Consider the following 22,397-nt stretch of genomic DNA (forward strand, 5'->3'; position numbering starts at 1 on the left):
TTTTTTGAGACAGAGTCTGCTCTGTCATCCAGGCTGGAGTGCAATGGCGTGATCTTGGCTCACCGCAACCTCAACTTCCCAGGTTCAAGTGATTCTCTTTCCTCAGCCTCCTAAGCAGCTGGGATTACAGGCGCGCACCACCATGCCTGGCTAATTTTTTTGTATTTTTAGTAGAGACAAAGTTTTGCTACGTTGGGCAGGCTGATAACTCCTGACCTCAGGTGATCTGCCCACCTCGGCCTTCCGAAGTGCTGGTATTACAGGTGTCAGCCACCAAACCCAGCCTTTATGTGAATTTTACTTAGAGAAAAAATGTGTTTAAAAAAAGAGGCTGGGCATGGTAGCTCATGCCTGTAATCTCGGCACTTTGGGAGGCCAAGGCGGGAGGATTGGTTGAAGCCAGGTGTTCGAGACCAGCCTGGGCAACAAAGCAGGACCCCGTCTGTACAGACTTTTTTTTTTTTAATTAGCCCATTGTTGGCTGGTGTACCTGTGGTCCCAGTTATTTGGAAGGCTGAAGTGGGATGATCTCTTGAGCCCAAGAAGCCCAGGAGTTTGAGGCTGCAGTGAGCTGAGATCGTTCCACTGCACTCCAGTCTGGGCAACTGAGCAAGACTCTTGTCTCCAAAAAAAAAAGGAAAGGCTACGTGATGAGAAGACCTTGCTGAGGCAAGAGTGGGGTCTCCCTGGCTAATCTCCCCCGCTGGGCTGGAAGTGCCCCTACAGCCCTCAGCCTGGGCTCTGGGTGGCACATGCCATGCCTGTCAGCTCCTCCAGAAGAATTCAACCTCCCCCAACCCCCACATCCACCAGGCCGTCTGGCCACCATCCCACACCGTCCTCCAGGGGAGGGGGCACTCACTGCCCATCCTTGGTCCACTCCACCTGGGGCGTGGGAACCCCTGAGGTCCAACACTGCAGCTCCACATTTGCACCAGCCAGCCCCAGCACCTCCTGGGTAGCCCCAGCTCCACGCACTGAAGGAGGGACTGGGGTGAGAAGGGGTGAGGGTGAGGGGTGGGAAAACTGTTCGAACCCTGAAGCCTCACCTACCACAGGGCCTTTGTCTGTGCAGACCCCCCCACCGCCTCCTGGGTGTCCTGCCTCTCCTACCCGACTTTCCTGGGAAGCCCCCAGAACCCCGGCCACATGGGCTCGCCCTGCAACCCTCAGACCCAGGCTACTCTTTGGTTGCACTTGCGGCAGTAATGACTTGGCTAATCACCTGGCTGTCTACTGTCTGTCCGTGAGGGTGGGGGTTGGTCTGCCGTGGGCCCCTCTGTGCTCCCTGCTCTCGGCAGGTAAAGCCTCCCCTGTCCCCCAGTGTGCCTGCAAGAGTTGGGGCTACAGGGCCAGGAACACATGGGAGCTGTGGGGCCCAGGCCTCACTCACTGAGCACAAGGAGATCGAAGTCCCTCTGCGCTGTCCCAGCCTGGTTCTCCGCCCGGCAGGAGTAGAGGCCAGAATCACCCTCCTGAATCCTGGGGAAGTGGAGGGACCGGCCCCCATCCAGGAGGCGGTGGCCGCTCACCTTGGGGATCTGGGCAGGAGAGGCCAGAGGGAGCTGGTAAACAGGGATCCAGCCACCCCTCCAGTGCCAGTAATGAGGAGGAAACTGAGGCCCGAGAGGTGGCCAGTGACCGGAACGGTGCTGTGCTCTCTGCCATGCAGCTCCCTGCCAGGCTTCATCACGCGACCACAGCCCTCCACTGCCCTGAACCCCAGAGCACCCCCAAAGACACCCGTCACATCCCTCCGCCCCACCTTGGCACATGCAGGAACGCCCATCCAGAAGGCTCGTCCCCGGCCCAAATCTCACCCACTCAGGGGGACACCCACCAGCTGCCCATCCTTCAGCCACACGATCTCAGGGACTGGAAAGCCGCTCGCGTCACACTCCAGCGTCAGGGACTGCCCAGCCATGCCCGACACGTTGGCCTTGCGCCCGTCCTCTCGGATGCTGGGGGGCACTTGGGGGCAAGGAGAGTCGAGGAGCTGCTTCCCTGCCCCCTAGCACCACAGCCGAAGGGACCTCACCTGGGCCATTCCCTCCCTTTTGTCACTGGAGTCGGAGGAGGTCTGCCTGTCCCCATCCGCCCAGCCACAAAGGGCCCTGTGGACCTGCAGATGGCCGCAGCAGCCTTGCCCTGGGACCGACACGCCCCCAGTCATGCCCAGTCCAAGGTGCCACCCTTTCTGACACTCAGCTTTGCAAGGCGCTAGAGTCCCCCTAGATCCATCCGCTTCTACACCCAACCTGGTAACACAGTCACCGGGGAGGGTCCCCCTGAGTCAGAATCTCTGAAGGTAAGGCCTGGCCATGCTTTTGAAACAAACATCTCAAGCAAGTCATTACAGGGCGAGCCAGGGCAACTGATCCTGGGGAAGTGGCAGGTGGCATTAGGAGCTGTTAGAACTGCCCAAGCGAGGCCAGTTCATCCTGCCAGCGGGCAGCGCTCCCCGGCCTACCCTCACTGCCCCCGTTAAGGGGGTTCCCCTTTCTCTGCTCATAGCACCCTGGATGTGGGGGTGAGTGCTCTCCCTCCTGAGGACAGGAATGTGAGAATAGGCCAATGTTTACAGTTTAAACCTGGATGTGGGCTCTGGGGCTCTGCGCTGCCATCAGTGCTCATTTTAAAAAATAATTTTTAAAGTTTATTTTCTGTAGAGACAGGGTCTCTCTTTGTCACCCAGGTTGGTCTCAAACTCCTGGGCTTAAGCAATCCTCCTGCTTCAGCCTCCCAAAGTACTACGATTACAGGCGTGAGCCACTCCGCATAGCCAAGGGGTCATTTTAAAATGTTTTCACCTCTAGACCAATCTCAGACACTGATGGAGTTCCAGGTGTTTCCCCCATACTGTCTCCATGGGGGTGTCTCTAGGGAAGTGAGGTGTCCAATGCAACCTGCCACTCTCCCAGGCCCCTCAAGCCCTCCCTGTCACTGGCACCTGGTGGCAGGACCTGATCTTCCTGTGTAGGGAGGCCTTGGGCCCTGGAGAACTGTCACTGTCACACCTGGGCACCCTGTAGCCCCCAGCATCATTGTGGGCCTCTGGCCGGATGCAGTCCTGGGAGGAAGACAGGCCCTTCCCTGGGTCCCTGCTGCTTTCCTCTCCTGCCCCCAGCTCTGGCTCCCTGCTCACCATAGACCACCAGCTTGGCTCTCCTGGATGAGGAGCCCACCTCGTTGGTGGCCTGACACTCGTAGTCTCCACTGTCCATGGGTGAGACGGAGGCCAGGAACAGAGACCCCTCCTCCAGCACTGCCACACCTGGCCGGCCACGCAGGGGCTCTGAGGACGGGCCCTTCCGCCATGTGACCTGCGGCTTGGGTGTCCCTGGCAAGGTGCACGGAGTCATCAGTACATACACCCGGACACCTACCCCTCCACATCTGCACTGTCTCCCACCCATCTCCTCTGTGCAAAAGGGGCTGGTCCTCTAGGGATGGCTCCAGGCACCTCCGTCCCCCCGAGGCTGGGAGGAGCATTTCCCTCGGAGCTGTGGGTGCCCCCACACCTATCCACACTGCCCATCCTGATGACCAGTGGTAGCAGCAGAAGGTGGGTGGGAGTGACATGCCGATCTGCAAGTCTGGGGACTACACACGAAACACCATCCACACACCGCACACAAACATACACACCAAACACGACACACACCACACAGCACATACACACCACACACTATACACAAACACCACACATGACATACATCCCAAACACCACACACACCACAGGCCACATACACACCACACACTACACACACCACACACTGCACACACCACATACACAACATACACACCAAACATGACACATACCACACAGCACATACACACCACACACTATACACACCAAACACCACACGTGACATACATACCAAACACCACACACACCACAGGCCACATACACACCACACACTACACACACCACATACACAACATACACACTAAATGCTTCACATACCACACATACCACACTACACACACGACCATATATACACAACACACATACAACATACATACAAAAAAACCACACACTATATACATATACAAACACCACACACACGCAAAACACTACATACCAGATACATACACACAAAACGCCATACACACACCACACACACAACATTCATACCATACACCATACACACAGCACACAGCACACAGACCACATACCGCAAACATGCACACCAAACACCATACACACACCACACACACAGCATACATCACACACACCACATACCACATACATACACACCAAACACCATACACACAGCACACACACAACATACGCACCACACACCACACACACAGCATACATCACACACACCACATACCACATACAAACATACACACCAAACACCATACACACAGCATGCAACACACGCCACCTACAAACATACACACCACACACCATACACACAGCACACAACACATACAAATATACACACTAAATACCATACACACACCACACACATACACACCAAACACCATGCACAAATATGCACACAAAACACTACACACACCACATACACACCACACACAACACTACACGCTATACACACCACCATACACTATACACATCACCATATACAAATCCCAAACATATACATCACATACCATGCACACACCACATACTACACACACATTACACCATCTACACACACATTACACACCACATACACACCATATACCACACACAACACACACCATATACCATACACACCAAACACCATACACATACCACACACAAACATGCACATTAAATACTACAGCCATCACACACACAACATACACACCAAACACCATGTTCGTACCACACACAAACATACACACAAAACACTACACACACCACATACCACATACAACACAGTACACACTACACACACCGCACACCATACACACACACCACACACACAACATACACACTACACACCATGCACCCACCACAAACATACACATCAAACACCACACACCACATACATACCACACACCACACTACACACACCACCATACACACACATCACACACAACATACACACCACACACCATGCACACACTACACACACTACACATGCCACCATACACACACAATACACACACAATACATACCACATACCACATACACACCACACAACACACTACACACACAACATACACACCAAACACTACACACTACACATCAAACACCACATACAACATACATGCCAAACACCATACACACACCACACATGCCACATACTATATACACCAAACACAATACACATACCTCACACACAACATACATACCAAACACCACACATAACACACACCAACCACACACCACATACACACCACATGCTACACACCATGCACACCAAACACCATACACACACACCATACATTCACACATATGCACCACAAAGTACACATCATACACACACACTACACATCAAACATGCACACACCACACACAAACATGTACACCAAACACCATACACACATCACACACTACACATACCAAAAACTATGCACACACCACACATCACACACTGCACACACCACACACCACACGTATGCACCACACACTGCACACCATACACACATACTACATACACATCAAACATGCATGCACCGCACACAAACATATACACCAAACACCATACACACGCCACACATCACAAACTACACACACCAAATACCATACACACACAATACATACAAATACATACTAAACACTATACACACACACTGCACACATCAAACACAATGTACCACATACACACCACAGACACCACATACAAACACCATGCATACCACACACACAACATACATACCAAACACCATACACACACACTACACATTCACACATACCACATACACATCAAACAACATACACCACAAACATATACACCAAACACCACATACCACACATCACATACCACACACACCAAACACTATACATACACAATACACACAACATACATACCAAACACTACACACACATAGCACACACCAAACACCACATACCACATACTCACACCACACACACCAACACACACACTACACACACACAACATACACACCAAACACCATACACACACTACACACACCAAACACCACGTACCACATACACACCACACACCATATACACACCATATACACATTGTGCACACCACACACACAACATACACCAAACCCCATATACATAGACCACACCCCACATCCACACACACACACATGCGCGCACACACACACGCGCACCGCCGTCTCATCTTCCTCAGCTTTCCCGGAGAGTCCCCGGACTTCCCGCCACCCCGGGGACCAGGCCTTCAGGGCTGCTGGTCGGAGCGGGTGATGGGTTTCTGCTGTGGAACTCTGTTTAGCACAGACAATCTCACCCTAAGGTCTCTAGTGCAGGACGGCCCTGAAGCTCTGCGACAAGGAAGTCCCCAAGCACTAGCTGCTGCCCAGAGTCACTCACTTTGTCCCCTCCCCACTGTGCAGAGTCCCACACACGACACACCACACATACCACATACCACCAAGCGGGTGTCCAGGCTCTGGGCCTTCACGCCCCACCCCACCCCATGAGGAAGAGGCAGATGGTGTCACTGCAGTGCCCAGGGAGTCCCCATGAGGGTGCTGGGCTCAGTCCCATCCCCGTAGCCCTCAGAGCCCTCCCAGCCCAAGGCCTGGGGCCGGATGGGTCCCACCTTCCACCATCTCCCACTTCCCAAAAGCGCAGAACGGCTGCTTGCTGTTAGCACAGACCAACACAAGGTGGCGCCATGGTCAAGGGCCCAGGACGGCGGTGGGAGGTGGGGGGGGAGGGTGCCATCCCGGGGGGCTCCCAGAGCTCCCACCCAGGTGCTGCCCCCTGCCTAGGTGGGTGCCAGCCCTGCTCCTACCTGCCTCTCCCTTGGTCCTATTCTGGGGCCTTCCCGGGCACCCTGTGGCTCACAGAGGAACGACCAAGATTTCAGGTGCCCGCCAGGCTTTTGTGACCTGCCACTTGCTACCAGACACCAAGCACCCTCCAGAGAACCTCAACCCCACAGAGAGGTGGCGCTCCCAGCTTCGGAGGAGCCCAAAGCCTAGGGAAGCAACTGAGGCAGTGGCAGGGGCTGAGGAGGGATCTGCCGGGTGGGGCCGGTGGGGGGTACGCCAAAAGCAGAAGCCAGGCCTCCGGCACATTTCCCGAGCCCTCCAGGGGTGCCAGCCCCTTACACACATGGTGTCCTGCTGAGTTCACAGCAGCCCCACGCGGAGGGGCCGGTACAACCCCGAGGTAGACAGGGAAGGTGAGGCTCAGAAAGGAGATGGACACTGTCCTGAGTCGCACAGCCAGGAGTGGCTGGGGCAGGGCTGGGCGCTGGGCAGCTGACCTAAGGTGGCTGTCGGCCCCACACTGGGCTCCTGCCCCAAAGACGAGCCCAGAAAAGCTGGTTTGGCCAGGACCACTGAATCCATCCTCTGTGGGAAAGTCAGGGGCATGGAGAGAGATGGGCTGACCACCACGCCCAACACACCAGGACCCTGGGCCGCCCTCAGCACCGGCAATCCCACCCTCAGATGCTGATGGGCACGGGGGGTAGGGCAGGGGTCACACTTGTCCACACTCTGAGTCGCGCTCTGGCTGTGTGACTTCAGCAAGTTACTTAACCCCCTTGGGCCTGGACTGGCCCTAACAAAAAGGAGTGACTGCTAACGCCCAGCCTCCAGGGTTGGCAATGGGCTCACAGAGGAACTACCTGGCACGGTGCTGACCAGAAGCACATGTCCCGCGGCCTCTGCCTGCCATAGGCAGCCCAGGGCACTGGAATATGAGTGGAGGCTCCTTCCTAGGCCAGCCCATCCCTCACCTCCCCAGGCCCGCCCTAGATGCAGCTTCACCTCTGGCAGGGCACGGCAGGCTGGCGTTCTCTCCGGCCACTCGCTCCAGCAAGCCACTGGTCTCATCAGCCCCCCAGTGCGGTGGCTCTGGAGGGAAGCAACACGACCACGCTCATCCCTTGAGCCCAAAGCCTGGCACTCCCACCCCCTGCCTCCAAGGAACCCAGGGCCAATGAGGAAGCATCCCCTTCCAGAATCCCGGCCCCTAGACTCCTGGCAAGTCAGGGCCAGGGGTATTGGCTCACCCCTGCAGGGAGGCCCCATGGTGCAGCCACCAGGGCCGAGCCCCACAGGCTGGGGAGGCTGAGCTGTGCCCTTAGACAAAGGCCACATGTGGTCCCTCACAGCAGTGGCTTTGCAAGTGTTTTTTTTTGTTTGTTTGTTTTGTTTTGTTTTTTTAAGAAACAGGTTCGCTATGTTGGCCAGGCTAGTCTCAAACTCCTGGGCTCAAGCAATCCGCCTACCTCAGCCTCCCAAAGTGCTGGGTTTACAGGTGTGAGCCACCACACTCAGCCCCAAGCTTGTTTTAAATTCCTAATAGTGAAACTGCTAGCACCACTGATCCAGAACTTTCTATGCACCAGGCGCTTCACACACACTCTCATGGACCCCTCACAGAGTATTGGACCCACTTTGCAGGTGAGAACACTGGGGTCACAGAGTGTAGGTGGCTGGCTTATGACTGTCCGGATGGCCCTGGGTCCAGTGCTGCTCCCCGGTCCCTGCCCTAGGTGCCTCTGTCCACCCAGGTCCTGAGAGGGCCCACAGGTCACCACCCAAGGGGAAAGAGTGCAGGGAACCCCTGCTGGGAGCTCTGAGACTGGTCCATGCCCACGGGCTGACAAAGGCTCCTAGACACAGGATGGCCCAAAGCTGTGAGATCCCAGAGAGGGCCAAGGCTCTATCTGTCCCCGGAAGGAAGCGGGCAGGCACAGAGCCCGGAACAGAGATGAGCACCTCCCAAGTCCAGGCTGTGCGGGGAGAGCTGGGGAGAAGTGAGTTCTGGGGCAGGGAGACTCACCTAGCACTCTGAGCTCCACGTCCCAGGCATCTACCCCGACGCTGTTGGAGGCCTCACAGTGGTACCTCCCGGCATCAGAGGTTCCGATGGCTGTGAAGTGGACAGAGCCCTCAGGCCCCCGGCCCCGCAGGGCCACGCCATCCTTGGACCAGCTCAGCTGGGGCTCTGGGTTGCCCTCAGCCACACAGTTCAGATCCAGGGCTTCTCCCACCAGCACCTTCAGAACCCGAGGGCCTGGCTGCACCTGAGGGGGGACTGACGGGCCACAGGAGGGGCATCAAGGTGGGGGGACCCAGGTGAGAGGGTCCCAGAACCCAGACCCAAGCCACATCTCAGATGTCACCGACCAGCAAAATTGTCATGGAGCACAATCGAAGGATGGCAGGAAAAGATATTGGGACACCCACGTGGACTCCCCTAAAGAGAGTGAGCTCCGGTCTTTCACCTGAACACACACTCTCATGAAAGATTCAACCCTCAGGGCTGAGCGTGTACCTCCCTCTGCCCCCGCCAATGTGCCGACTCCATTTAAAGAAGCACCACTCGGGGCCAGGCGCAGAGGCTCATGCCTGTAATCCCAGCACTTTGGGAGGCCGGGGTGGGCACATCGCCTGAGATCAGGAGTTTGAGCCCAACCTGGCCACTATGGCAAAACCCTGTCTCTACTAAAAATACAAAAATTAGCTGGGTGTGGTGGCGCACGCCTGTAATCCCAGCTACTTGGAGGCTGAGGCACAAGAATTGTTGGATCCCAAGAGGCGGAGGTTGCAGTGAGCTGAGATCGTCCCACTGCACTCCAGCCTGGGCGACAGAGAGAGGCTCCATCTCAAAAAAAAAAAAAAGTGCCACTTGGAATTCATTCAGCTCAGCGCACATGGGGGAACTGAGGCAGGGCAGAGGGACTGACTCATAATGGCCGAGCAAGTTTGGGAGGCAGCATGCACAGAGATGGTTCCAATCCTATTTCAGTTCCTTAGAGCCAAAGGACCCCGCTCCAGCCAGAGCCTCAGTTTCCCCTTGTCACAACCCCTCCCGCCCCGCAGGATGAAATGAGGTACAGCACTAAAGCAGCCAGCACAGAGCCCGGTGGCTGGAGGCACCCCGGCTGGATGTCATCGCTGCCCCATCCTTCCCTCCCACAGCTGTGGTTTCCTGTCCTTTTCCGTTTGTGGTTTCAAATCACTTTCTCATCCTCCGCTCACTTGGTCCTTCCTACTCGGCAAGTGGTACCACCCACGCCTGCACATTTTGCAGAGGAGGATGCTGAGGCTCAGAGAGGTTATATGACTTGGCCAGAGTCACCCCCTCCCTCAGTGGAGAGGTGCTGGCATCAACCCTGGGTCTGAGTGTCCAAGGGCCCAGGCCGCTGCGGGGCCAGACTGGGTGGGCACAAGAGAACTCTCAGAGCCCAGGGGCCACCCTGCTCCAGGCACTGCGTGGGACAGACCCTGGGCCAAGTATCCTGGCCCCTTGAGGGAAGCTGAGGTGCACCCACCCCCTTCACAGCTTCTGAGAAGGAGCCTGGATTATATCACCCATGGGAACCTGGCCCTTGGGCAGAGACCAGCCCCTTGGCCCATGGCCTGAGTGCCAGGAGTGCTCCCTGCCCAGGAGCACAGAGAGCATGGTTGCCCTGCCCACCTGTTGATCTCTCTCACACACACCCACTGAACACAGTAACAGCTTCCACTGTTCTGAGCATTCAATGTCCTTGAGACCTTCTGACCACCATGGGATGGGCTTTATTGTGGCCTTCATTTTACAGAGGAGGAAAGCAAAGCTCAGAGAGGCCAAGTGTCTGGCCTAAGGTCACACAGCCAGTCAGCAGCAGAGTCAGGATTCAGGCCCAGCTCTGCTGACGTTGAGGCCCTGCTCATTGCCCTGCCCCCCGTTCCTGTCTCTCACACCCCCATGCAAACCCACGGAATCCTGGAGCTCCTTCCCCATCTGGGCCTCAGCCTGTGCATCTGTAAAATGGGGTTTGAGCTTAGATCTGGAGCAGCACACTTTCTGTAGAGAGTAGGTGGTTGGAATGGCGGGCTGTGAGGCCAGGCAGGCTCCCTCCACTTCCCACCTCTGCCGTCAGGGGGTAAGGCAGCCACAGGCTGCACGTCGATGAACGCGCGCGGCTGTGTTCTGATAAAACTTGTATTTATAAACACTGAATTTTTTTTTTTTTTTTTTTGAGACAGGGTCTCACATGTTGCCCAGGCTGGAATACAGTGGCACGATCACAGCTCACTGCAGCCTTGACTTCCTGGGCTCAAGCGATCTTCCTGCCTCGGCCTCCTGAGTAGCTGGGACTACAGATATGGACTCTTGCAAGAGAGTAATTTTTTGTTTTTTGTAGAGATTGGGTCTTGCTATGCTGCCCAGGCTGGTCTCAAACTTCTGGCCTCAAGCCGTTCTCCCGCCTAGGCCTCCCAAAGTGCTGGGATTACAGGCATGAGCCACCATATCTGGCCAACACTGAAATCTGAATTTCAGATAAATTTGAAGTGTAATAAAATATGATTGGGTTGGTTTTTGGTGCATGTCCAATTATTTTACCAAGTGGAAGCTGTTCCTCACTGTCTCTTGATCTCTGAAAACAGGAGGGCAGATGGGACGCTTGGGCCAGAACCAGGCCTGTCTCGGAGGCCTCTCAGTGTTCTTGCAGATGACGAGCACCCTGACTCTCTGGTGCAGGATTCCAAACCACTGGCTCCCTTTGAATGAGCCCTCAACTCACAGGGGAACGCCCACTCCTGGGACCTCGCACCGGGATGGGAACCAGAGCCACAGTGGGGTGCGTGGGGACCTTGCCAGGAGGAGGGGATCGTGGAGACAGCGCGGCACCCCCTGTTACAGGTACACAAAGTGCCTCGTTGATGGCAGTGTGGGAGCAGGGGCTTGGAAGGGCCTCTTGGGGGGCATTACGTGCTCCCCGCAGGAGGGGGCTCTGTGGCATCTCACAAGCCTCTTCCCATCGCCACGCGCTGGGCTCCTGGCTGGGCCTTGCACACCAGGCAGAGACGCTCTCAGACCCACCTTCATGGGTTCCCCTCTGACCCCCACCCAAACCCAAGTCCCCACTGGGCTCTGCCCTGTGTTCTCGGGGGCCTCTGAACAGCATCTCCAGGTATGGGGAGAGGTGGAGAAAAAGGGTAGAGGAGGAGAGAGGGTCTGAGAAACAGGAAGTGGGGGTAGCGAGAGGAGGTGGCAGAGGCGGCTGCAGGAGGGGGACTGAGAGGCTTGAGGGGCAGGTGGGGTGATGGGGGACACAGAGGGACTGGGGCTGCCAGCTGGTCCTACCTTGCACCCCAAGAATGTAGCGACGGGAGGCGGACCCCGCGGGGTTACTGGCTGTGCACTCATAGTGGCCGGTGTCATCCACCTGGACCTGGGCCAGACGCAGAGAGCCAGACGGGAGGAGGCCATGCCTGCGGGAGTGGGAGCACTGGTGAGACCCTCACTGACCTGACCTCCACGGGAAGGCTTCGAGACCCAACTTGAACCAGCCACCTCTCCCAGGAAGCCTGGGAATGAGACAGCACCCACAATCTAACCCCTACCCCTGCCTCCATCCTCCCTGAACCAGCAGGCCAGGGCCAGTCCCACGCCTACTGGTGTAAGAGAAGAAGAGCACTGGACTAGGAGTCCACTGGCTTGGGTTCGAGTCTAAACTCTAAATCCTTCCTAGCTGTGACCCTCAGGGAAGCTGCTTCATTTCTTGGAGCCTCCATTTCCTCATCTGTAAAATGGGCATGCCAAGATGGCATGTGCCTGGGCCAGGGCTGGTAAACGGATTCCATCACAGGCTCAGCCCAGGGCCAGAAGCCTGCCCACCGTTTGACACCTGTTGACTGCAGTGGCAATGCCCACTCCTCTGCCACACACACCTGCCCTGCGTGTGGGATGAAGGAGAAGCTGGCACCCCTGAGGCCCTCTGGTCTTGTGCCAGGGCTGACCTGTCTCTGACAGCAGTCCCTTGGTGCTCCTATGTCCAGAGCTGTGTTGAGGGCCCTCAGGAGGAAGCTGCAGACCTCTCACCTGCCCCACCACTACCATCGCCACCCTCCCCAGTCTGGCTCACCTTGCTAGTGTCACATCACCCCCATCCCACAGGGATCTAGGACCCCCCAGCCAGGCTCCTGCAGCTGGGCTGGACCCCAAGGGCCCCCCGCAGACATGATGTCACCGGCCCATATGTGCTGGCTCTGCACAGCCCCTTCCTCCGTAAAATAGGGAGGGCAGCTGTGGCCACTGACCCTGGCTGGCCCCAAGAGCACGCAGCCAGCATGGGGGCGGGGGACTCTAAGGGCCAGCCGCTGGCCCTGCGCTCAGCAGCTGGGCTCTAGAACTCAGCAGGCCTGGGATGCTACAGTCCTTGCTATCTGGGATGCTCCCGCCTTGCTATCTGCTGAGGCTCAGTTTCCTCCTCTATAAAACAGGGATCACAGAACCCCCTTATAAAATCCTTAGGGCTCCTCATAGCCCCCACCTCTCAGGCAGCCGCAAGAATCACATGAGATGCGGTAAGTGAAGTGAGGGCCATGCAGTCATTATCAAGGTCAATGCCATCATTCATTCCCTGTGCAACCTTGGGCTACGGGCTTTGCCCGCTGAGCCTCTGTCTCCCCATCTGTAAAGTGGGGCAATGACACCCCTTCCCAGCCACCCCCTCCATCCTTTTGCCCCAAGCATCCAGCAGCCTCTTGGGACAAGTTCTCTGAGGGTGGCTGTGGATGGCACAGTGGGTGGTGGCACTGGGCTGGATCGCCTCGGTCTAACCTGCTTAGCCATGTGCTTCCTGTGTGAGGATGGACAAGTCGCCTCACCTTCCTGTGCCTAAGTCACCTCGTTTTGGAAAATAGAGCTGTCAGCTGTGCTCGTCCCTCACAGGCTGTCAAAAGAACCGAATGACCTAATTCACAGCACAGCATCTGCAACAGAGAGGCACTCAACAGTCAGCTGCTTCCACGGAGACAAGAGCACACGCGTAAATAACACACAGTGCTGTTTTGCATGTTTGAAAACTTGCATCATGAGCTATATCACGGCATAAATGGCATCGTGAGGATGTATATAGGTCTAATTCATTCATTTTTGACTGTTGTGTAGTATTCCCTTGTATGATTACACCACAATGTATTAACTTGCTCCCTTTTGAGGGGACATTTAAACATTTAGATCTTTCTTTATCTCTTCCTTTCCTTCCCTTCCCCTTCCCTTCCTCTTCTCTTCCCTGCCTCTCTCTCTCTCTCTCTCTCTCTCTCTCTCTCTCTCTCAACAGCAGAGCTCTTGACACACTGCTTCTGTATCTCCCACGCCCCAGAGCAGGTCTCCTGGACTACAGGCTCACACCCTCTGCTCTCAATGGTCTCACACCTTGTAGGGCAGGGGTTCTCATCAGAATCTCCCAGCTGCAGGTGAAACATGCTGATTCTCAGGCCTTACCCAGAAACTCTGATTCCATGGAGGAGGTGGGAATTGGGGTTTTGCTAAAAAGCCCTAGGTAGCTGATACAAGTGGCTGGGGAACCACCTCCAGGGAGCCACTGCCTGGGGACATGAAGACGTGCCCCTTTCCCGAGAAGCAGCATGGCAGGGCAGATGGGCGCAGGTCTCCGATGGTAAGTGTCCTGGTGAGAACCACCATCCTGCCTCTTACAGGCCGACCTTGGGCCAAGGATGCCGTCTTCCTGAGTTTCAGGGTGCCTATCCAGAGTCACAGGAGGCGGCACGTATGAGCTGACATCACGCACACAAAGCCTAAGGTGCTGGGGACATAGTATACGGATGACACCTGCTCATCTTTGAATACTGAGACACCACCTCCTCCAGGTCACCTATACTGCCTTGCTATTCGTGTGATACAAATCCCCAGCCAGGGTCTGGGATCTCTCCCTGGACTTCAATCAGCTGGGCAGCCCTGAGCAGGTCGTTCAGTCTTTATAGTGCAAAGGAAAAAGTGGGAAAACACCACATCGGTACGTGTGTGTCTTGGCAAGGGGTAAACATCTCTACTGCAGCATAGCTCTACTCTGTCTGCCACTCCAGCTTGAATTTTCTTTTTTTTTTCTTTTTCTTTTTTTTTTTTTTTTTTTTTGAGACAGAGTCTTGCTCTGTCGCCAGGCTGGAATGCAGTGGTGCAATCTCAGCTCACTGCAATCTCCACCTCCCAGGTTCAAGTGATTTTCCTGCCTCAGCCATCCGAGCAGCTGGGACTACAGGCGTGTGCCACTACACTCAGCTAAATTTTGTATTTTTTTTTAAGTAGAGACGGAATTTCACCATGTTTGTCAGGATAGTCTTGATCTCTTGACCTCGTGATCCTCCCGCCTCAGCCTCCCAAAGTCCTGGAATAAAAGGTGTGAGTCACCACACCCGGCTTTAAATTTTCTCTTCTATGATTTTTTGAAAAATTAAATAATGTTGATATATCGATACCCACTAATCAAGAGCCAAACCCATTTGATGCTGAAACTGATACACTCAATCACATTCTAGGCTGGGATGCAGTTCGCTCCCTGGACATCGTCGCCATGCCTGGGCTGGCAAACAGGGGTAGTGTGGGTCAGTGGGAAGGTAGGAACTGGAGTTCTGGATCCGAGGTCCAACTGTGCTTCAGACATGCTGTGCAGCCCCAGGCAGGGCAGTCAACATCTCTCAGCCCCATTTCATATTTGAAAAGGCAGCACCCAGTCTGGGTAACAAGAGGAGACCTTGTTACTACAAAAAATAAAAATTGGCTGGGCATGGCGGCACATGCCTGTGGTCCCAGCTACTCGAGAGGCTGAGGTGGGAGGATCACTCAAGCCCAAGAGTCTGAGAGCTCTGGTCATGCTGCTGCACTCCAGCCTGGGAGACGGGGCAAGACTCTGTGAAGAAAAAGGAAGGAAGAAAGGAAGGAAGAGAAGGAAGGAGGAAAGGAGAAAAGGAGGGAAGAAGGAAGGAAAGAGAAAAGAAGGAGGGAAGAGAAAGAGGGAGGGAGGGAAGGAGGAAAAAAGAAAAGAAGGCAGCTCCAGACTCTTACCTGAGAAGCTGCCTCCAGAACTTTAAGACCGTAGAACCCCTGCTCCCCTCCTCACCAAACCCTTAAAAAGATAGGAAGTGGGGGCTTCTGAAAAAAAAAAACTAAAAACTTCCACAAGTGTTAATTCACAACAATAGAAGCAGGTATCTTATCTTTCTTAGGAGCAGCCGCAGGTCATTTCCTGGGGGCAGATTCCACCTGCTACATCACCAAGGAAGAAATGGGAGAATCTATTTTATAGACGGACAAGCCGAGGCCAAAGGACCCAGGACCTGCCCAGCAGAGCCTGTGTCTGCTCCAAATGCCTAACTGGCCACATCCTGACCTGCTCTCAACCCTTTGCGGCTGCCCACCACTCCCTGACAAAAACCAAGCACAGCAGCATGGCCCATGTGGACCTACACAGACCGCCCCCAACTCCCCCATCCCTGCATGGGGGGACTGGACCACTGTTCCTCCCAGGGGGTCAGGCCCATCTCACCACCCTGACTTTGCATATGCTGTTCCTTCTTTCTGGGACACACCTGCACTTCCCATTCACCTGGATAATACCAGATTCGTCTTTCAATACAGAGACATCACCTTCTCCAGGACGGCTGACTTGATGCCCCAGGCTGGCAGGTCCATCCTGTAGGCTCCCACAGCTTCCTGTACCTCCTGCCCTCATAGCCTTCACCACACTGTCTTGTCATCACCTGTCACCTCCCTGCCTGTGGCTCCAAGGGGACATCCGTCTTATCTGCCTTGGTATCTCTAGGACATGCTCAGATCTGGCAGAGAGATGGCCCTTCTCATGCTCTGCCGAGACTCAGGGAAAAGGTGAAGCTGCATCCACAGGTCTGAGGTTTCCAGGGCGGCCCACCGCCTGCGCCTTCTGTCCTCTAGCGCTCTCCCGTCACATTCCCAGAGACTCAGTGGGAGGTTTGGGGGCCACAGCCCAGCAGGGAAGAGGAGGCGGCAGAGATGGGAGAAAGGGAGGAGGCCACAGAGTCTCCGAGGAACAGGCCGCCGTCGGCCGCGTGGTGTGAAGAGCGGGGCAGACTTCACCGCGGCATGCACGGCCAGATGGCTCCGTGCAACGCCCAGATTAGAGTGGAGAGGTTCGAGGGGAATTTCCTGTTTATGACATGCATCTGGCTTGAGCCCCTGCAGTGAGGCGCACGCAGATGTCAGAGTGGTGGGGAGATGCGAGAGGGGCCCACAGGCCGAGGGCTGCCCAGGGAGAGCAAAGGGCATCTGCTAGAAAATGCCGGGAATGATGCCAGCTCCCAGCCTCCCCTGTCCGCCTCAGCCCCAGCATACACCTTTGCAGCACTCAGAGAAGCCCTCTCTGCTGCCCGGGCAACGCCCTGCTTCACGGTACATGTTCCCCATGCCGCTATGCACTTTACCACACCTGCCGTTATGCTGTCTGATGACTCCATGATGGGGGCAGCCAGGTCTGCCCAGGTCCCCGGCATGTCCCCGGCTCAGCATGGGTCCTGGCCTGACCCACATTAGGTGTTCAATAAATATTTCATAGCAAATGGCAGCTGTTTCCTGTCCACTCCACACACTCCCTTCCCCACCTTCACCGACACTGGTCCCTGCTCCCCCTCCCTCACCCCAGACCATCTCAGCACTACCCTCCTGCCCTCCCCAGAACCCCGCTGTCTCCCACGTTGTTGTTCTTACTGACTCTGTCTCTAAAGCACCCAGCAGGGCCAGCAGCTGTGGAATGAACGGCACTCCCCCCAGAGTCACGCAGCCTGCTGCGGGGCCGGTCCTCAGCACAGAGCACACAGTCAGGCAACACTCAACAGATGCCCACTATGTGCCAGTAGACGCCAGCCCTGTGTCTGCTGGGACCAGGACAGGGTCTGAGCCTGGGCAGGCAGCCTAGAGAGCACCCCTCCTGGCAACCACCGCCCCGACTCGCACCTGTCCAGCATCACAGACCCTGTGAGGAAGCCGCCGAGGGAAAGTCACACTGGAGAAATTCAGGAGGAGGTGCCTGAGACCCGCCAAGGGGCCAAGCTCAATAAACAGGTGGAAGGAGACGGAGTCGGTGCCACCCCGTGAGCCTGGAGGTATGAGCCCTGTGATGCTGGTGGCACGGAGGATGGTGCTGACAGAAGCCACAGCTGTCAACTACTGAGCCCTTTCTGTATGTCACTGTGCCACTAAGCACACTCTCACTTAGACTCCCAACAGCCACACCCACAAGGCAGGCAGACCCTGCTACCACACCCCCTCTTGCAGAGAAGACTGAGCCTCCGGAGGTGGGGTCCTGGTGTCCATGGCCACTCAGCTGGCCAGGGCGCAGCTAGGACTTGACCCTCACGCTTTGCAACCACGCTCCTTCCTAGCTGCCACGGTGATGTAAATGTCCGGCTCAGAAGGCGAGTAAACTTAAATGTTCTCCAGAAAGACAGCCACTGGCCACAGGCTAAGGCCGACTCCAGAGCCACCAGGCCAGAAACCAACAAGTGCTTGGAGGCTCCACCAAGGTACAGTCCCCATGCAGGGCGCTGGGCCGTGCAGGCATGCCACTGACTTGCAGAGAGCACTGAGCTGCTTTCCCTGTCGCAAGTCACCAGATCCCAGCTGCAGGCCCCACCTCTCGCCTCTAATGAGCCGTCCCAGTCGCCTCCTTCCAGGAGAAGGATGGGTGGGTGGCCTGTCCTGCAGTGTGTTTGGGAAGGGGCAGAGAAGGGTGGCGGGGGCATGAAAGGAAGAAAACTTGGAGGAAGGAGACAGGAGCACACCGTCCTCCCACTGCCCCCCGCCGCGCTGGGGATTAGGGATTTGGGATTTGGCCCCGTGTGGGATGCTGGCGGGCTGCCTCTGGGAGCCAAAGCCAGAGCCAGGAGTGCTCGCAGCCGTCCCATCTCCTCATCGGAATCCCAAACAAACACTGTTGCCTGGAAACACTGCCTCGCCCCAGCATCCCTGGGCTGAATCATGGGGCCAGGGCCCCGAGATGCTCTCTGGCCGCCATCGCCTGTTCAACTCTTTCATTTCTCAAATGGAAAGACTGAGGCCCAGGGAGGGGAGAAGGGAAGGGTCTTGCTCAAGGTCAGCGGGCAATCTGGGGTGAAGCTGGGACGGGACCCCAGGTCTTCTGCCACCTGACCTCACACCCAGCCCAGGCCCATGTCTTGTGTCTCCGAGGCTTCGACATAGTCCTGGGCACGGAATATTGCTCAGTCAATGCTGCTGACTTCAATTTTGAATTTACAACTTGAATGTCCTTTTCAAAAACAAGTCCCCCAGGAAAGAAGCACTCAGTGACCATTCCCACCCTTGAACTTCACTGTTGGCTTTCGGGATCATCCCCCAAGGACCTGACCCAGGAGATGAAGAGGAGCCTTGTGCGAAGCTGCTTCAACAGTCTCATTTATGACCAAGAGAGGTGGCAACGTGGCTGTGCCCCACACACAGCGATGGCCTAGCGATGATGGGAGCCGAGCGCCCTGGAATGTTACTTTGCCCTTTAAAAGGAAAAGCAGGCCGGGCGCGGTGGCTCACACCTGTAATCCCAGCACTTTGGGAGGCTGAGGCGGGTGGATCACGAGGTCAGGAGATCGAGACCATCCTGGCCAACATGGTGAAACCCATCTCTACTAAAAATACAAAAAATTAGCCAGGCGTGGTGGTGTGTGCCTGAAGTCCCAGCTGCTGGGGAGGCTGAGGCAGGAGAATGGCTGGAACCCGGGAGGCGGAGATTGCAGTGAGCCAAGATTATGCCATTGCACTCCAGCCTGGCAACAGAGTGAGACTCCATCTCAAAAAAAAATAAAAATAAAAAGGAAAAGCAAGTGACGTGGGCCAGGAGGAATTGAGAAAATGGGTAAAAGAGGAAAGGAATCCATGATGAGGTCAGAAGGTAAGATGCATGAGACTTACTTCTAGGACATCCCCTACCAGGACCAGAGCCACTCTGAAGGGATGGGGATGTGGCTGGGGGGCTCAGAACTTCATGGCTTCTCAGGCTTCTAGGATGCTTCCTCTGTTAGAACTCGCTGACTCAGAGAGCCGAAGATACCTCAGAGTTCAGAGAGCAGTGGCCCGCCTGACACGTGTGCCCCTGTGCGTGTGTCTGTGCGTGTCTGCATGTCTGTGTGTGTGTTGGGGCCCAGCCCCAGGAGCTGCAGGGTCAGGTTCCACGTCACACCCCATGTGTTTCTGTTTCCTCCTCAGTGCCCTGGGCACCGTGCCATCCACCCCACCCACCTCCAGGGCACTGGCAGGAGAGGGCCACCCCTGGCCAAGGGGGAATGGACCCCTCCATTCCCCCTCCTCGGAGGCTCCTCAGCACATCTGGGCTCTCAGCCCCGACAACACCACAGAATTCCCCACGGACAGGAGAAAGTGCTGCCGTGGAGCCCTGTCCTTGGGGCAACTCAGCAAGAAGAGGAGCAAGGGAGCAGGGAGGGCTTTGGAGGGCAGCTGGCCCCTCTCATCTACAACTTGTCAGCCGCATCATCCACGTAAGTTCTCCAGCTTCCAGAACGGCAGCTTTGAGGCTGAGCCTGGGGGCATCCTTGGAGAAGGAAGGATGAGGAGGACAAGGGGGAGAGGAAGAGAAGGAACGGGAAAGGGAGGAGGAGGAGGGAAAGGGAAGAGGGAGATGGGGAGGGGAAGAGGAAGAGGATGTAAGGAAGAGGAGGAAGGGGAGGGGAGGGGGAGGGGGAAGCAGACAGACAGAAAGTCTCGCTGTGTGTTTTCCACTTAACTTAAAAAGTTAAGTCTCTGTGACATTCTTGTCGAGTCACTGAGGGACGGGGGGTGTGATGTGTCTGCAAGAGGCTGAGTGTGGTTGTGTGTGTGTGTCTAGAATGGGCAGAAAGCAGATTCGTGGCTGTTGGGGCTGTAGTGGGAACAGGGCAGGAATGGGCGTTTGGTGGCTGCCACTGAGTATGAAGTTTGTTTTGGAAAGTGATGAACATGTTCTAAAATTGGTTCTGGTAATGGTTGCACAAGTCCGAATATACGAAAAACACTGAACGGTAAACTCTAAATAAGCAAATGATACAGTACGTGAATTATATGTCAATAACGTTTTTCTTTTGGAGATGGAGTCTTGCTCTTGTCACCCAGGCTGGAGTGCAATGGCACGATCTCAGGTCATTGTAACCTCCACCTCCCAGGTTCAAGCAATTCCCTGCCTCAGCCTCCTAAGTAGCTGGGATTACAGGTGCCTGCCACCATGCCCAGCTAATTTTTGTATTTTTAGGAAAGACAGGGTTTCACCATCTTGGCCAGGCTGGTCTTGAACTCCTGATATCGTAATCTGCCCACCTCGGCCTCCCAAAGTGCTGGGATTACAGGCGTGAGCCACCGCACCCAGCCTTAAAGCTTTTACATTTAAAAAGTGGGTGAGAATTGAGGTAACAGGTGTGGTAGGACAGGATAAATTTGTAAAAGCTGGAGATGATGTCTCAGTTTGCGGACAGCAACAGCAGGGAAATAACATGAAAGGGAGCAATTTTTCAGCACATCTGACTTCCTAAGCACTGCACATCCAACATTAACCCACAAGGGCGCTATTTAAATAACATCCACCTTGCAGACGGAGGGACAGGCTAAGAGGAGCCAGTGGCCACCCGGGGTCACACAACTAAGAAGACAGCAGGCAGATCGATCATCAGTGCTGGGTCGGGCGTGGTGGCTCACGCCTGTAATCCAAGCACTTTGGAGGCCAAGGCGGGCGGATCACCTGAAGTCGGTAGTTCAAGACCAGCCTGACCAACATGGTGAAACCCCGTCTTTATAAAAAAAATGAAATAAAATTAAAAAGATCATCAGCACTGGCTCTGGGGAGCTCCAGGGCCTGAGTACTTAACCCCACCCCACCCCCAGCATATTTTCCTCCTCCTTTAGATAAACTTCCAAATTTCCCAAATTTGGGGAGAAAACAGTGTAAGCCAGCACGAAGTGAAGAGGGCAAGGGAGAGGGAACACACAACACCCTGGGATTGCAAAAGCGGCTTTCTCAAATTTACAGCTCCCGGCTGACCCATTAACGCACCACAGCGAGGAGGGGTGAACAAATGAGAATGCGGTTCCGTTTCAGTAACAAGCCATAAATCAACATGCATCCTCTGGCCGAGGGCCACCACCCAGCCAAGGAGCGAGGACCAGGCTTTCTTGGGGAGCTGCGGGCTCCCGAAGCCCCCACCACACCCCTACCCCACAACATAGAGCTGCAGTGATGCCAACAGGGCATGGGGGGCCCTGGAGATGCTGTCTAGGGCCGGCTCCCTGGGACCCCGCCACCTTCAGGGGTGCCCCACTGCAAGGATTGGCAGGACTCACCACACATGTTCTGAGAAACACTGACATGTGGATTGGGGGGATGCGTTACAGAGCAGGCTGCTCTGAGACCTTCTGGTTCTGGAACATCTCAAAGACCCTGCCAGGGCTGATGTCACTGGCCTGAGCCACAGAACCCCCCAGCCAGGGGCAAGGGCCCTAGCATCCCCCGCATCCCCTCCTG

General features: G+C 55.5%; 1 protein-coding gene across 1 annotated transcript in view; it reads right to left on the bottom strand.

Moving 5' to 3' along the window:
- The window catches only part of HMCN2 (hemicentin 2), a 164,954-nt gene that overhangs the window by 85,168 nt on the left and 57,389 nt on the right, over window positions 1–22,397 (bottom strand). Inside the window, exons 23-29 of the mRNA XM_037728076.1 lie at window positions 12,194–12,321; window positions 8,900–9,154; window positions 7,879–7,965; window positions 3,146–3,340; window positions 1,841–1,971; window positions 1,394–1,541; window positions 863–989 (exon numbers count right to left, since the gene is read on the bottom strand). Of these exons, the coding sequence (XP_037584004.1) occupies window positions 863–989; window positions 1,394–1,541; window positions 1,841–1,971; window positions 3,146–3,340; window positions 7,879–7,965; window positions 8,900–9,154; window positions 12,194–12,321 (1,071 nt within the window). The remainder of the gene's footprint in view (window positions 1–862; window positions 990–1,393; window positions 1,542–1,840; window positions 1,972–3,145; window positions 3,341–7,878; window positions 7,966–8,899; window positions 9,155–12,193; window positions 12,322–22,397) is intronic.

This window comes from Cebus imitator, unplaced genomic scaffold (genome assembly GCF_001604975.1).
Source record: "Cebus imitator isolate Cc_AM_T3 unplaced genomic scaffold, Cebus_imitator-1.0 Scaffold254, whole genome shotgun sequence".
NCBI lineage: Eukaryota > Metazoa > Chordata > Mammalia > Primates > Cebidae > Cebus > Cebus imitator.